Source organism: Anser brachyrhynchus (genome assembly GCF_964034855.1).
Source record: "Anser brachyrhynchus genome assembly, chromosome: 5".
NCBI lineage: Eukaryota > Metazoa > Chordata > Aves > Anseriformes > Anatidae > Anser > Anser brachyrhynchus.
The window spans coordinates 42844106-42859479 of NC_137699.1; the positions used below are offsets into that span (position 1 = coordinate 42844106).

General features: G+C 41.7%; 1 protein-coding gene across 11 annotated transcripts in view; it reads right to left on the minus strand.

Moving 5' to 3' along the window:
- The window catches only part of LOC308196527 (uncharacterized protein), a 129892-nt gene that overhangs the window by 62113 nt on the left and 52405 nt on the right, over nt 1-15374 (minus strand). For 3 of the 11 annotated variants that reach the window (XR_013952262.1, XR_013952263.1, XM_080595637.1), the window contains exon 5: nt 15053-15194. The exons of 7 other annotated variants lie outside the window; for them this stretch is intronic. Coding sequence is in view for 2 of the 4 variants with exons in the window: in XM_080595637.1 (XP_080451763.1) it covers nt 15053-15068 (16 nt within the window). In the remaining 2 variants the exon portion in view is untranslated. Of the gene's footprint in view, nt 1-576; nt 707-15052; nt 15195-15374 lie in introns of all 11 variants that reach the window. One more of the 11 variants, XM_080595638.1, reaches the window with a different exon arrangement.

Sequence of the window (15374 nt, forward strand, 5' to 3'; positions counted from 1 at the left end):
GGCAAAATAGCCTTTAACTTCACATGAAATGCCAGCATAAATGATTTAAATTGAACTTTTACTAGCACTCAGCAGAAAAGTCAAGGACCAAACAAATGCTGGAGATGGAGATCCTCCTGATCTAGGAGAATCCCTTCCATCCATAGCAGAAGTCACATTCAGAGAGGTAAGGATGCCAGGGAAGCCTGCCTTGCCTTTCCTGGCTTTATTTATCCCAAGGATAAGAGAAGATTCTGACAGCCCTCCACAACCATCAACCTACCCTTGTTCACCAGCGCTGAGCTCGCATCAAATCACTACTCCAAAAAAGGAAGAAAACACAGCCAGCAGTTTTGGAAATGAAAGCAAAGACCTTTAAAAGCTTTGCAAGAAGAGAATGTGACAGGTAATGCTCAATGACCTTAACTTTATACACAAAAATAATAATAATTAAGAAATATGGCATAAATTTTTCAAGTTTTTATGCCTTTGCAAGCAGATGAGTTTGGACAAAATGTAACAGTGCTTAGCATAGATCTCACTGTTCAGCTTCACAAGCCTAAAACGTCATTGTATTTGCCTGTACACAATGCTTACCATTTAGCCAACAAACCTTCCACGCTGCAACTCTCCAGAGATGGTGCAACAGGAACATACAGCAGCCAGAGCTACATGTCTGGTAAAGCCCTCATTGCTGAATAGGACACAACAGTATGTACAGTCATCGCTAAAGCAGGAAGGGAGTCCAAAAACATGTGAATCAGAGCCTGGGGAAACAGTACTTTACAGGAGCTTGTTACAAAAGCAAGTGGAAAACCACTGTGATCCTGTGTCATTGTTTTGTTTTGTTTTGTTTTTCCCCGAAGCAAGCAAGTGCCAGAAAGCATGAATACTACTTGTATAGAAAATCACACGATCCTCTTCAGCCTTCCAGTGTGGAGGAGCATGTTGCACTACACCATCCCCCTGCAATCCTCCCTCCCTCTCATCCACTGTAGATATACAAGGCTAAGTTGATGAGCTGTTCAGCTTAGTGTGAAATGTGTTACATTTTCCCCCCAGCTGCTTCCTGATTGCAGTATTTACTTTTAATCTCCTCTGCCTCAATGCCCGATAAAAACTTTGTCACATTAGATGGTGACAGATGGGAAAGAGAAGGGGGGGATCACTGCAAGGGAACGTCCTGGCTTCCCAATAATTTTTCACAACGCCAATTATGTCCTTCAGTGCTTCCCGGCATGTGCACCCATGTCAGCAGAGAAGGAAATAGAAAGGCATAAATAAAGACAAAACCAGGCACTGCGTGGTTTTAATCTGCAGAATAACATTTCTCATTTGGGTGAAATATTGTTGGATTTTCTCCCTGTGCTGGAGATGGAGACACACACACACATATACAGAGACACAGATGCAGAGTTCACAACTGCCTGCCTTATGCTTGGGTACTACCCATCCTCACAAGCAGCACCACAGCATTGCGAATGGAAAAGCAAAGGCATTCTCTGCTTTCTGAAAGATATCCATGTACAGCGAACCAAGTATCAGGCTCTTTAATCCAACTGCCACTGACTACATGGGGATCATGTGAAGATTATCATTTTTAGGATATCAGAACAGTTCTTAGAAAGTTAAAGATCATAATGTATCAGATTATGCTTGAGGCTGCTGATAAACATCTGTGTACAAGCCTAATCCTAGATGCTGCTGCAGTTGCCACCTTTATATTCCATCCAAGGTGGTGGGCAACAAGGGAAAATCTTTTGAGTCTGAGTTACTTCTTGCTTAGGTCTCCTAGAGAAATGAAACACAACAGTCAAAACATGAATTGATGGAGATGTATACAGCAGAAGCTGAAAGTAATCATGGAAGCAAAGTGGGAGGGCTCCCGGAAGAAGGTTTGTCCAGGAGACAGAGACAGAGGTGATCTGGGTTGGGCTTCAGCCAGTACTATCAGGATGAAAAAACTACCTTTTGTTTGCCCTTGCTGTATTTAAGAAATAAGGCTTTATGGATTTTCTTTGTAAACACAAAAAAAAGTTTCTTTGAACTAAGAGAACCACACATGCTTTGGACCACGGCTACTACTCTCTTCTGGACAGCTATGGCTCAGTCCCAAACCAGGTGAATTCCATTCCAAGCAGAATAGGAGTCCTTCTTCTGTCTCAGAGGAGTGCATAACAGAGCAACAGCAGCAGCTCCAAGGCATGATGGAAGCGTTACAGAGATAAGAAGGGCTGAGGAGCCTCAAATGGAAGAGAAGGGAACGGTAACTTTAAATATTATGCTTTGATGATGTTCACAGGTATGGCACATTCAGGCGTCTTCCATCAGGCCAGAACGTGGACTGCAGGCATCTTGGTTTAAAGCCAAGACAATGCCCCTGTCTACATTAGATATGAAATAAGATAAGTAGATATGCTATAAAACAGGTATTCTATTGCCTCTAAAATCAGAGGGCTTCTGGGTAGCAACAAATTGGGCATTAGCCAAGGAGTTACTCATTCAGCCTCTGGAAAGAAAAATAAATGTGAGTGAGAGGTCTCTGGGCTCAAGGCTAAAAGATTTAGCAGACATCAGGCAAAGGGCTGTAAGCTACAGAAGCAATGAAGAAGCTACTAATAAAATAAGCTATACTTTATATGAAGCCAGGGAATAAATGGCTGAAGACAGCACAGAAAAGATAAGGCAAAGGGTTGATAGTAGTAAGTTCTTCAACTGTAGAGTTACTCTACTGAAAATAGCTAACTTGCAACAGAAGCATTATGGTCTCAGACAGAGCCTCCTTATGGCTGTGAACGACCAGATTTCAGCAGTCACATCTGTACTTACATGCCTGTCAGTATGGACACATTAGAGGCAGGTTTACAGAACTGATTATGCCAAGGAAATTCCCCCAAAAACTCAACTACAGTGGGCTCAGTAATATCTTACTGTGGCAGAGAAAAACACCCTCTTCCCTACAGGCAGACCCAGTGAGAAAACACAAGTTTCTGAAAAACTTGCTGACTGAAAAGGGCACAAATTACCAGCATCAGGCCAGCTAGAACTCAACAGATGTAGGAGCAACATGTACAAGCCACTTACAAGCAAAAATTAGTATGAAGAGAAAAGGAATGTCAAAGCAAATAGATTTAAGGAAAAGGACAGAAGAGAAAAACTCAAACCTGAACTACTTTTAAAACTCATTTGCCTTTCCAAAGGATGAGCTCCGAAAACTAGGAACTGTATATGGGCCATACCCGGTAGGAACCTCTGGAAGGAACCTGTGATAGAGCTGCTAGAAATTGCATCATATTTGCAAACAGATACAAGGGACAGTTGCTCTAGTGTGTACCATGTCATAGGGTGACAATTTTCATTGCTTTTCTCACTCCTTCTTTTTATAAATATATCAACTTCAGTCACTTGTGATTGACCAGCTGATAAAGACTGTAAATAACAAAATGTATATGCATCCAGATTGTTTTCATCTAGCCTCCAAATGAGTTCTTCAGCAAAGTAACGTTCTCAGCTCTCCATGGCAGTATTTTGGCAAACTAACCTAAGGTGTTTCCACAGAGAAAGAAAAAAATGCAGAGAGGTATTTCTCTAATGTCATTTGATCTAAAAGTGTACTTCTTCCAGGCAGAAGAAGAGATGAATCACATTTTATTTCTCTGATTCTCTCAGGAGATAGCCAATTAGTTTTACTTGAATTTGTTCTAATTGCAAATTATGTTAAAGGAGTGGGACTGTCCCTAGGAATCAGAGGCAGAAGAAACATTTTCCTACTTGTATTTTGGTTTCCTTCTGACTCATATGCAAAGGACTCTTTCTCTTCTTTCACCCAAAGTTTATTAAGCAATACTCATGTCATAGTTTCTTCTCCCAGTTTAGCTGCCTTGTCTTGCATACTTCAGCATAACATGGTCAATGGGATTTTTGCCCTCCTATCTTAGAGCTTACATTTCGGTTGAGACTACTTAAGTATAGTGACCAAGACTTAGAGAATTATTTTATTTTTCTGTTAAGAAGTAGATATATATATATATATATATTCATATATATCCCCCCCAAAAAAATCAGCCTTTCCTTCATTTAGGCACAATAAAGTTCCTAATGATGGGAGAAAAACAACTGCCAGAAATTCAGTGACCATGTAGCTGTGCACCAGGAGGATTCCACATGCCACCCCATTAACTTTAGTCTCTAGAGGAAAGACAGGAGCTCAGCTTCAATATGCACTCAGCTTTGCTCTGCCTGACTTTCCTTAGTGAACATCACCAATTCCTCGGGGGAAAACTCCAGCTCCTGAAAGTAACAGAAAATTCACTTGGTTTCCCCTAACCACGTGGCCCAGAATAATAATGTAAGGAAGCTAGGTAAGCCAACAGTCCAAGTCAAAAATCTGCCTATCTGTTTAACAAAAAGCATTGCAGATTATATGAGCAAGATCATCACTGCATTACAGAATGTAAACATGTAGGAAGGTCTCGCTTGTTTTGCCAGCAAATTCTGAACTGCTCTTGAATGAAAAGAATATAGAGGACCCAACTAGCAACCCAGCCAGCTGTGCACAAAACACCTATGTCACATTGAAGAGGTATTCAGGAATTAACAAGCGTGCTCTTCCTTTGCCGCTTGTATGAGTGTGTGCAGCACTTATATCTGCAGCTTTTCAGAGGATTGCACTTGTACCTGGCTATATGCTTGTCAAGGTACTTGTCAGCAATGGTACAAGAATATAGCCTACACTGTTTTAAATAGTTCAGTGAGTCCAATCAGTTTTCCACAAGCATTACACTGCGATTTGCCTCAGGAAGTTAGGTAACAATTCCCAACTCATCTTCTCTTCAGTTGTTTTGAATACTCCATCCCCAGTTTGCATAACTCACAGTAATGACAGGAAAATAAAAAGCAGTGTGCAAGTAAAAGTCTGACCCTTGTAATCTCACAATCAGAGGATGTTTGCCATGTCCCTGTGGGAGATCCCATGTTTTCCAGTATTCCCCCAGCCCCAAAGTACACCTACAGTGTGTACCCACATGGGCAGAGCAGTAGACGGCCGATTGACTCTTGTTGAGTGGGTCTCACTAAAATTTGCCGACTCAGTGAAAACCGGGTGGTAGTGGCTCGGAGGCTTAGCACAAGTAGTAATTTCAGCACTTTAAGTCAGCTGTTCATTTGCATTGTCATTCCCACTCTGGCAACCTGATGCCTGCCTTTCCAACAGAAGCATACACAGGTTAGAAGGATTAGTGATAACTTCACTTATCTGGTAGATTTTAGATCTTTAATACAGTACATAATAATTCCTGACAAGGATCAAAAAGCAACAGACAAGAACTGCATGCCTGCATCATCCACACTAAAGGTTTTCAGCTTACTGTGTGTATATCTCTGGGATTCTTTGAAATACTTGCAAGAGCATCACAAACAGCAACTACAAAAAGCAATCCCATTGTCAGGAGGCTCAGTGTCACTATATAGGAGACCAGACATTCACTGGAAAGTTTTTGTAGAGGTCCACAAACTTTAAAAAAAAAAAAAAAAACTGAAAGCCATCGTAACTGTGGTAAGTACCACATAAACAGAGCAACATTTTAGCTGGACTATTGAGTAGGCATCAATATGTGGATACTTTTATCTAGACTTGCCATGAAAGTCTTTAATGCCACTAAGTAAAACTCCTTCTCAGTAAATCCTATTGATTTACAGGAGAATAATAGGTATTTACAAAGTATCTATGCTATTTTTTTCACATCATTTCTTATTTCCTTAATAAAAGACCAAACTTATCTAGGAAAAAATCCCAGTGATATTTCTTGTGTTTCTTATTCAAACTGCCTGTAACAATACCATATCTTCAGGACAAGAGCATCGTTGTTTCCTCTGTTCTGCAGAAACTTTGCATAGATAATACTAGCAATATACTTATCTATAGGGGAAAATAACTCCTTATGGCAACAGATTCCAAGAGGGTCAGTTAGAGACCAGTGATTCCAAGGAAAAGCCTTTGGGCAGAGCAGATACCAAATTGTTCCGAAGCATAGCTAAGCAGCTGCCCTCTCCTATTCAGCTGTGGTTCACTGGTCGCTCAAGATCCACAGAGCATATCCAGCAGTTTCCTGTGCTGTTTCCTCCTGTTCCGTAGGAGGTGATGAGTTGTATGTAGGTCTAGTCGTGGCACCCCTGTCTGCTGATATGATCTGGAGACCACTGGCTACACTGACCTTGCTGTTGGGAGCTGTTGCTTGAAATCAGTTTGGGACATTTCAACAGAATTATCAACAACTTCTTTTTGCATTTTTTTTTCTGGTTACAGTTATGATCTGTTTCCAAGTGCTCCGCTGTGTCTCAATTCCATGCTCTGTGGGTTGGAATATACTGGCTAATCCTTTCAGCAGGTTCAAAGACATTGTTTTGACTCTCTCCAATTTTCCTATGCTCTGCCATGCAAGGGACCAATACCAAATACAGCCCTAAACCTTCACACTGTTGTTGAATAAAGAGGAGTTATCATCACCCATCTGTCTCACAAAAGTTGTCTTCTGATACATGTTAGAACAGCATTTGTAATACAAGCATCCCTGCACCCTGCTCCCATAGAACCAATGAGCAGCAAACCCACAGGTTTCAGCAGTACACAGCAGCAAGACCACTCAGACAAACAGGTCTGAAATACTAACGTTGGGATCTAGGACCTCCACCCTTCACTTTCAAGTAAGAAAGCAAACAAACAAATAAACAAACAACAACTCTTTACAGAGGTTTCAGCAATATGTTTCAACCACATGCTTTTGCTCACAACTAGTTGAGGGGTGAACTTGAGCCCTCTGGAAGCAGAACAGGGGCACGTTGAGCTTCTCAGGGTTTGTGAAGGGGAGGGTAGGGGGTTTCAGAAAGATTATCTCACAGTTCGAACTCGTTAATGAAAGAAATAAATTAACCAAGCTCATTTTTCAGGGAATTCTTGTGTAAACTGGAAATTTTCCAGTCTGTGAGCCCCGCACTGTGCTAACCCATAAATCACAGCAAGCAGGTTGTCTGTATAGTGAGAGCAGCCACGTTTGGAGATGGAGGGGGGGGGAGAAACCAGCATATGTTCATGGAGGAAAAAAACATAAAAGCAAAACAGAAAAGAAGAATATCTCCCTTGCCCACCACTGGAACAAAATAAAAGGCTTGGCCTCAGGCACCGGAACATACGCTGTCTCTGAAGAGCCCCCCAAACCAGGGGAAGGCACCTGAAACAGGTCAGCTTTTAATTGAATACAATATTAATTACCGCGTGCACCATTAACGGTTTGTGGGATTTGACTAATTAATGTAATAGTTTCTGAGTCACGCTCATTAAATATGAAAATTACGCCGGTGAAAGGTATTGGTTTCATTATCAATCTTGTATGGACAGGAGGGGAGGGTGGGGGGAGTGAGGATGCAGGGGAAAGATTCCCATCCTGAGTTTTTGTGTTGTTAGCTCTCTCCTCTTGGAATTGGTTCAGGTGAGCAGAAGGAAAAGCCAAAGTGAAAAGGAAAGAGGTAGGGAGAACAGGAAGCATTGCCTAGTGACAGGAGCTGGTGGTTGCAAGTCAGGTCCCAAAAGCTACCCAGCTCTGAGCAAATTACACTTTTGCTTAGTGGACAGAGCTGGCTGGTCTGCATGTAGCTCCAACTAGTTGTTGTCAATTCTTATCATAATGCTTAGTTTCCTTCGCCCCCCTAGAACAAGCATAATGAGAAAGATCAATGTCACATGGAGTACTTAATTCATTAACCTATGCAAAGCATGTGGCCGGTCCTTAGTGGAAAACTACAGGGAAGGTAATTATCACTGTTAAAAGTCAGCTCCAGACCATGACTACGCACTGAGGATATGTTGAGTTGTACTGCCATGAGATACACCCCTCACATGGGGCAAAACTGTTACAGGAGAAGGACCAGAGATACTACATCTCTCATTCCTATCCTGCAATGCAGAGTAGGGGCAGCACTGATGTACTCTGGAGGGAATTGCCATCACACCTATACAGGACAAAGAGCCACCTGCATGCAGGATCTCTGGGGTGAGAAGAGAGAGAGAACATCAGTGCTTCAGGGCCCCCTTGTGCCCTACCAGCCACGACAGAGCAAAATGCAGAGGTTACCTTCTAGACTGGAATTAGAGACAATACACAGCTGAGGCAAGAGGAAGGGGAAAAAAACCTCAAGAGTGAGATAAAAGCCTAACGTCACTTAGGAGGACCATTTTTCCAAGCACCATGGAGGGAAGTAGGAGCACCATCCTGTTAGCAACAATGCATAAATGCTGCACAAGGACCTAGGGCAGTAGGAGGAGCAGAGATAACATCAATGCTATTATTTTTGTAGCAGTCCTCTTGACTGATTCTTAACATATTTGGCAAATGCTATGGGGGTAAACAGGGGGAAAGAGGATGGCCTTATGCCAGAAGCTTTCGCATTCGTGCTGTAGGTGTATATCAGCTTGGAAGAGCCAGACACAGAGAAGAGAAATTATCAGGTGGGGAAAAAGCAAGAAAAGGACAATAACACACATGCAGAACTCCACAAACAACTCAAAACCCAGATTCTTCTTAAAAGGGAGATGGACAGTAGACAGTAAACCCATAAGAAGGAGGAAAACCCCTACACTCTTGTTATGGCTTTTATCACTTTGTGTAGCAAGTAATGGCTTTCTGATACTTTTTCTCTCCTTCCCCCTCACCCCCTTCAAAAGAGCTGCCAATGATCTTTCTAAATAGCATCAGCTTGCCAGGAACCTGTGGTTGAGCCTGCTGAGAGTTTGTTAGACTGTGCACAACCAGCTCTTCTTTGGGGTTATAACATACACAGCCAAGACCAGTCTGCAGGCTCCTGTACTGCATTTAAGGCATTACCCGCTGTCCACTGTACCTCTTCAGACCAGTCTCTCACACATAAATGTTCCTTCTTACTCCAAGCTTCATTGCACTGTACGGAGTAGGGAAGGCAGGTAGCTACAATCAGTCATAATTCATACAGGAACTATGAGTGCCATGGGCTCTGAGAAAGCTGTAAAATTTGGAGGGTTAACGGTATAATTCAATCCAAACTCCTGATTATAATGACTGCAGTTCCCTTTGCAACATTATTAACAAGGCTACGTTTGTTCTCTGTAACAGCAACACAAGTAATCACTCATTTATGGGGTGAGGACAAGTTCCCCCTGTGATTCTAATCCTATTCTAAACAAGCAAGAACTCTTCTGGTCTGAAACAATGCCATACAGATGGTATCTTCTGGTCCAGGTCACAGGGTTCCACTGAACTCCTTTCCACCTATTTTAAAGATGAGCTTTGCATTTTCATCAGTTCATCAAAACAGTCAGGGCACTAATACCCTACAAGCTACTCTGGAGCTGGCTGAAGGTATTTGGATTATGCTTTTGTGCATATTTCAGGGATCAAGAGAGGATATCATTCATACTACTACCTGTCTTGCCTTGCTAAACAAAGTTCAGCCTACGCTTGCAAAGGTCTTTGTAAGGACCTTTCATCACAGTAGTTAGTATGAAACATTTGGCTCTGGAAGTCTCTAAACTGCTGGATTACCAAACACTGCTGTTCTTCCCAGAAGTATGCAATAGGGCCATTATCAAACAGCATACCACACTACATGAATTTTTGTTCAGACTTTTACAGTTGCTTCACACTGCTACAGTTTCCATGGATTCTGTCAATGAAAGAAGAGATGTCAAGGACTGAAAGTTTCAACAGCCAAAAGCAGAGGTGAGATACTCTCCTCTAGGAAGCATGCTGAAGAACCACGCTCCTTGTTTCTGCCTGGCATTGCAACAGCTTTTACCAGCTCATACTTACTTTTAGCTTCACTCACTATATCTTCTACACGCTATTTTGATCCTTTTCAGTTTCTCTCATTCTCCATATCTTTTTTCATACATCTATGCTGATGAAATAGGGAGGAGTTTCCAGACCGCAGTCAAACCCAGGATTCTTTGCCTAGAACTCCTGGTTCTAGAAAGAAAACCCACAGCCAATACAGAGCAGTTTGTGTTAGGGGGAAAGCCTTTGCAGCTATGAAAATACTCATGTTGCAGCTACATAATCGATATAGCTCACACTCGTCTGTGTCTCCCATAAATTTGCTAACATGAGTTCATGAATTTAGTGCTATATACTGTTGAGATATGTTGTCACTACCTGTTATCTATTACTATTTCATTTTCATTTTAAATGCTTTTCTGTAGCTCAAATGTATCTCTGAATGAAAGACGGTGTTCCCAAATGAATATGACATTAGACACTTTCAACTTCAGTTACAAGAAGAGGACAAAGTAAGAACATGCAAGGTTAATGCTCAGTTAAACTTTAAAGCAGGTAAGCATGGTGATACTGAAGCTGCAGAAAATTAACTTATTACAGACTTTATTTTTGGTATCATGTTAAAGGGGCATTTGCCTAAGCAAAGTTATAAGTTATAAGCACTTTATTCATTCACCACCAGACCCTAGTGGACAAATGCAAACTGCCTTACATTCCACCACAGAACATGGTTTATTCAGATTAAAAGAGGAGAAAAACAGGTCAGTGTAACAGATAAAGAAAGTGTGGTAAAGCTACAGTAATAAACTTTTTTATAAACTTTTTTTCTTACTTAGTAAGAAAGTTTTTCTTACTAAAACCTTCAGGTTTAAAACAAGTGTCAAAGTTATGTTTTCATAAGCTTTACAGGAACAGTTTAATTTTTCCAAACAAATTGATATTAAGAAACCAGGAAAAGGATTTTTGAGTTTCTCCTTTCTCATTAAGACTAGCAGTTTCACTGACAAAACATTGTTTATGTAGTTCTTCTTGCCTGAAGACTTTGGAATGGCTTCAGAAGAAGGTATTACTGTCCCACCAAAAACTACAGCACAGAGACCAAACCAGGCATACAAACCCTCAGCTGTGACTGTGGGTCACCCACAGCTAAAGCAGGCACATAATTCTGAACAATAGGATAAAAATAATGTCCTATCGTTGAATGATTCTTCACACGCAGAAACACATCATAGTTACTGCTCTAGAGAATGTACAGTGCCAGCATCTGTGACAAAATCCCTAAAAGCAATGTGCTGATAGACACAGCAGGATTTGAGGTGCTTGTATGTACCCAGCTCAGCCTCCTGCTTGCTGGGGCAAGCTGATTATTGGAATTTCAATGCGGAAGGGATGTATTGATCACATCATGCATTATGTGATTTATGAACTTCTGTAAGGAACTGTCTGTCCTTGCAAGACCAGGCAGCAGTGAGCAGAGTAGCACGTTCTATCTAAGCCAGATCTCTGGAAAGAAGCCTTCTTGCTGCACAAACATGAGATGTGAATGAAATTTAAGACAGGGAAGGAAGCCAAAGCCAGTGGGTCTGCAGTCAGAACAGTTTGTTGTCCCATGCAAGCCAGACAAAGCACCATTTGCCTTTTAGCTATTAGCCATATAAGAAAAATGAGAGTTCATTTGTATCCAATAGCTTCCTCTGCTGGTGGGGAAACCCAATATAACAGCCATCACTGGAGCTAACACATTAGAGGAAACTGATACTTCTTTCAAATGTTTTATTTTTTTGTAGTGTTGTTTTGAATTACCCAACTTATGCTTAGCCCACCCCGTAATAGTATTCAGTCTCTGAGCAGCAAATTAAGAGCGTATTCCTTCCCAAGACGAAAGTTCTTGCACAGGACTGACTGGCAGTTCTCCCTGAACTTATCAACCAGCAGGAGTTGAGTTCTCAGAGATCTGGGACATGTTTTCTACCAAGCTGAAAAGATACATTTAGGGCAAGACTCCAAGAATTAGAGGACAGCCCCCCCTTACCAGGCACTCGGCAGCACTTTAGTAAACAGAAAGAAGAGCACAAAGACAGCTTACTACCAAGTCTATGCCTGCTCCTGGCAGTAGCTATATGATTGGCCTCTCTCATGTGGAGCTTTCACTCAAGTCAGCTCTGTATCGCATTGACTCACAGATAAACACTTTTGGTGGCTGAGTGTGCATGGAACATTTTCAGAGGTGAATAGGTGGGTGAGAGGACATTAAGTTCTATGCTACAGCTTGCTCCATGTCCCATAATTTTTTCTTTTACAAAATATCTATAGATGATGATGCTATCTTTATTCTTTCATACCAAAAGGGGAGATGTACAACGGATGGAAGTGACCTGAACTGCAACACTCTTGCCAGTAATTTTGTTCCTTAGCCACACCTACTGGATTTATTTCAACATATCCACCTCCAAGTAGCTTCAGACAACAAATAAGAACATAGCAGATCACTACAGATATCTGCAGAAATAGGTCTTCACATGTAGACTTCAAAAAGATCTCCTAACAAATTGTTTGTAAAGGGCACATAGTTCACCCCTTCTACCAGCTGCATATTTTCTACAGATTTGTCCAGTCTAGTTTTAAATTTATGCCAAGCAGCAGAGATGGTATCACTTGTCTTGAGAAACTGTTTTTCTATCTTTGGTCCAAGATTTTTCTTTAGCTCCAGTAACCCTCCCAAGACTTGGCAAAAGGATCAAATAGTAGTGGGAGCCTGAAACATTCAGCTCGTTTGCGAATTGAATGTACCTGGCCGTCTCTCCAGCCCCTGATCAGTTCTGAAGCTTTTCACTTGGACATACTCACCTTTTTGACCTAAATGAGGAAATTCTGTGTCTACTCAGAGACATTCACAGCCATTCAGGAAAATAAGTCACATAAGGCAGATTCTTTGATTGGAAAGAGGTCCAAGTAACAGCCCTTCCACCTGCTCACACAACAGTATTACTGTTGCAGTAATATATAATAACACTTCGCCATCCCACCAGGTGTGCTCTGCTTAGATTCAGCAATCCTGATCTTGTACACTACTTAGGCAACAGTACACAGCAATACTCTTCTGCTGGAGAAATACCCAGGAATAATCCTCTAATTTGCCCCCCATTTACTGATTTACACACTCCACCCCTGAAATGGCAGCCTCTACCCATAGGGATTCTTTCTGAGAAGAAACAAGAAGCTTTCCTGACTGTGTGCTGCTATCCAAAGACATGTGGATCATTAACAAAAGTGAGCATCCAGCCTCACCATTAATCACTGGCTGGCTCAACACCTGCATGCTGCAGACAGCCTTCACTGAAGAAAGTTTGCAGCTGGCCCAGCTCTGGCTGAGCTTCCTTATACCCACCAACTATCTCCACTCTCCATTTGTCAATTGTAAGTGATAATTTCTATTCAATCTGATACATATTATAAGAATATAAACAAATGCCTCTGGCTGTATCACAGCTGCGATCACTTCCCTTTATAGCCATCATTTATTACAGGCGGACAGGTGGCCGTTCAGTGGAATGCCGAAGAGGCTATCACCTGGACAATCACCAGAAAACACACTTACATTTACATTCTCCCCAGGCAGACAGGCAAAAGAGGCTTGTGATTTCTGGAAAAACTTCGCTATGCTCCAAAACTTCTTCCTTTCCCATCCATGCACATCACAGGAGCAAGTCTGAATACTATCAGCCTACGTCATCAGTGAACCCCAGATTTCCAGCTTAAACTTATTTAGAATTTTTGAAAATATTAAAGGTGTAGTGGTGACATTTCCCCCGTAGTTGCTTCTTTTCATGTCTTACGATTTTGATATGGAATACTTGCTTTTTCTAAATACTATTTGGGTTCACTAACATATATAAAACCCTAGGATGACTGCAGATTTGTTGCTCAAATGGAATTTGAAGGAAGGCTTATTATCTTCTGCTAGTGACATACAGTGTTTCATTTCAAAAAGACCTCAGAATTCATATATAGGAATCATCTCACCTCCTCTTAAAACACTGTCACCTCTAAACAGGAAATGTGGCAGGTTACTTCACAAGTCAGGCAGCAACAGTCAGGACAGAAAGTGAACAACATTGCAGTAGCAGCACTTACAGACCACAGAATATAATCAACACATCTGTCAAATTCTATAACAACATTAACCTCAATTATTGCATCTGCACAACAGGACCTCAGTCTTGAACTGTCTCTGCAGGACTGCAATCTCACAAGCACAGGATAGTTGGAGTTCGGTGCAAGATCTTAGTTCAGAACATTCTTGCATAATCACAGTTTTCCCAAGTCCTTACCAGCAATGCTGAGAGGAGGACCTGGGTTTCCCATGTACATCCTAACACTTGTTAGCTTGTTAGAATGTAGGCAACTGGACTTTTGCACAGAGTGCTGCAAGGACAGAGCAAGGAAGACTGGTGTGGATGAGTTGCTTTAGGATCTTGTCATAGCTCTTACCTCACTCAGTATCCATTATTCTGAAGATTAGAGTCTACATCTATCACAACAAAACGTGCATTATCAAGGTCACAGGAACAGACAGACCAATGGTCCATCAAACCCAACATCCTGTCTCACCAGCAGCTCGCATCAGATGCTTGTGAAAGAGTGTACCTTCTCCAGTTATACTCTTCCAGCACCCATTCCTGTCAGGAGTCTGTACAGCCAAAGGCTGTATTTAGACCATTCGGTTCATTAGCTATCCATGGACTTGAATATCTAATCCCATTTATATTCTTCGTCCCCAACAAAATCCAGTGAGAATAAATCTTACAGTTAAATTCATCTGGATACTTAGAGCTGTGACAAAAGTCACTGTAATAACTCTCCTGCCTGTAACAACACAGCTGTTCTCAATACCTTGGGGTGATCCTGTGAAGTAAGTTTCCGGGTCAAGTATGCAGTATGAGTAGGTGCCATCTGTGACCACGTCACTCATTGAGGAACCACTGCTGCCAGCAAGCTCAGGAAAGCCAATTGCACATCAATGCTTTATTGCTAAAGAGACTTTTTAAGAGCAGTAGAGGTAGAAAGCATAAGGTCTGCCCTTAACTTCCTGAGCCGCAGAACAAACTCTCGGCTTGGTGAACATAGAGCACTGCTGAAAATACTTTTCCACAGAGGTATGCTATTGATGTATGTCTGGTTTCATCCACCTGCCAACTTGGGATATGCTAAGGAGAATTTCAGCACATAAATAATAACATTTCAGTCATCATCACCCTGGGGAAACAACTTACTGGGTGCTACAACCATCTTAAGGCCAGAAGTGGTATTTGTTTTCACTTTGAACCTGTGCAGGCCATTAGGATCACAAGTTCTTCTGGAATCCTGTCCTCAGGACACCTCCCATTTAGTCCTGTCACTGCCAGTTTTCTGTCACTGTTTTGAAAGATGGCAAAACAAAGCAAGGTAAGCAGAGTCACATACCACCTCTTCTAAACCCTCCTCTGCCAGCACCTCTCCTCCTTCAGAACTGTGAAGCACAACACCGCCTCCTTATGCTCTCTTTAGAGAGCACCCATTTAAGCAGCCTGCTGTCCACAAATTTGCTTCATGCCT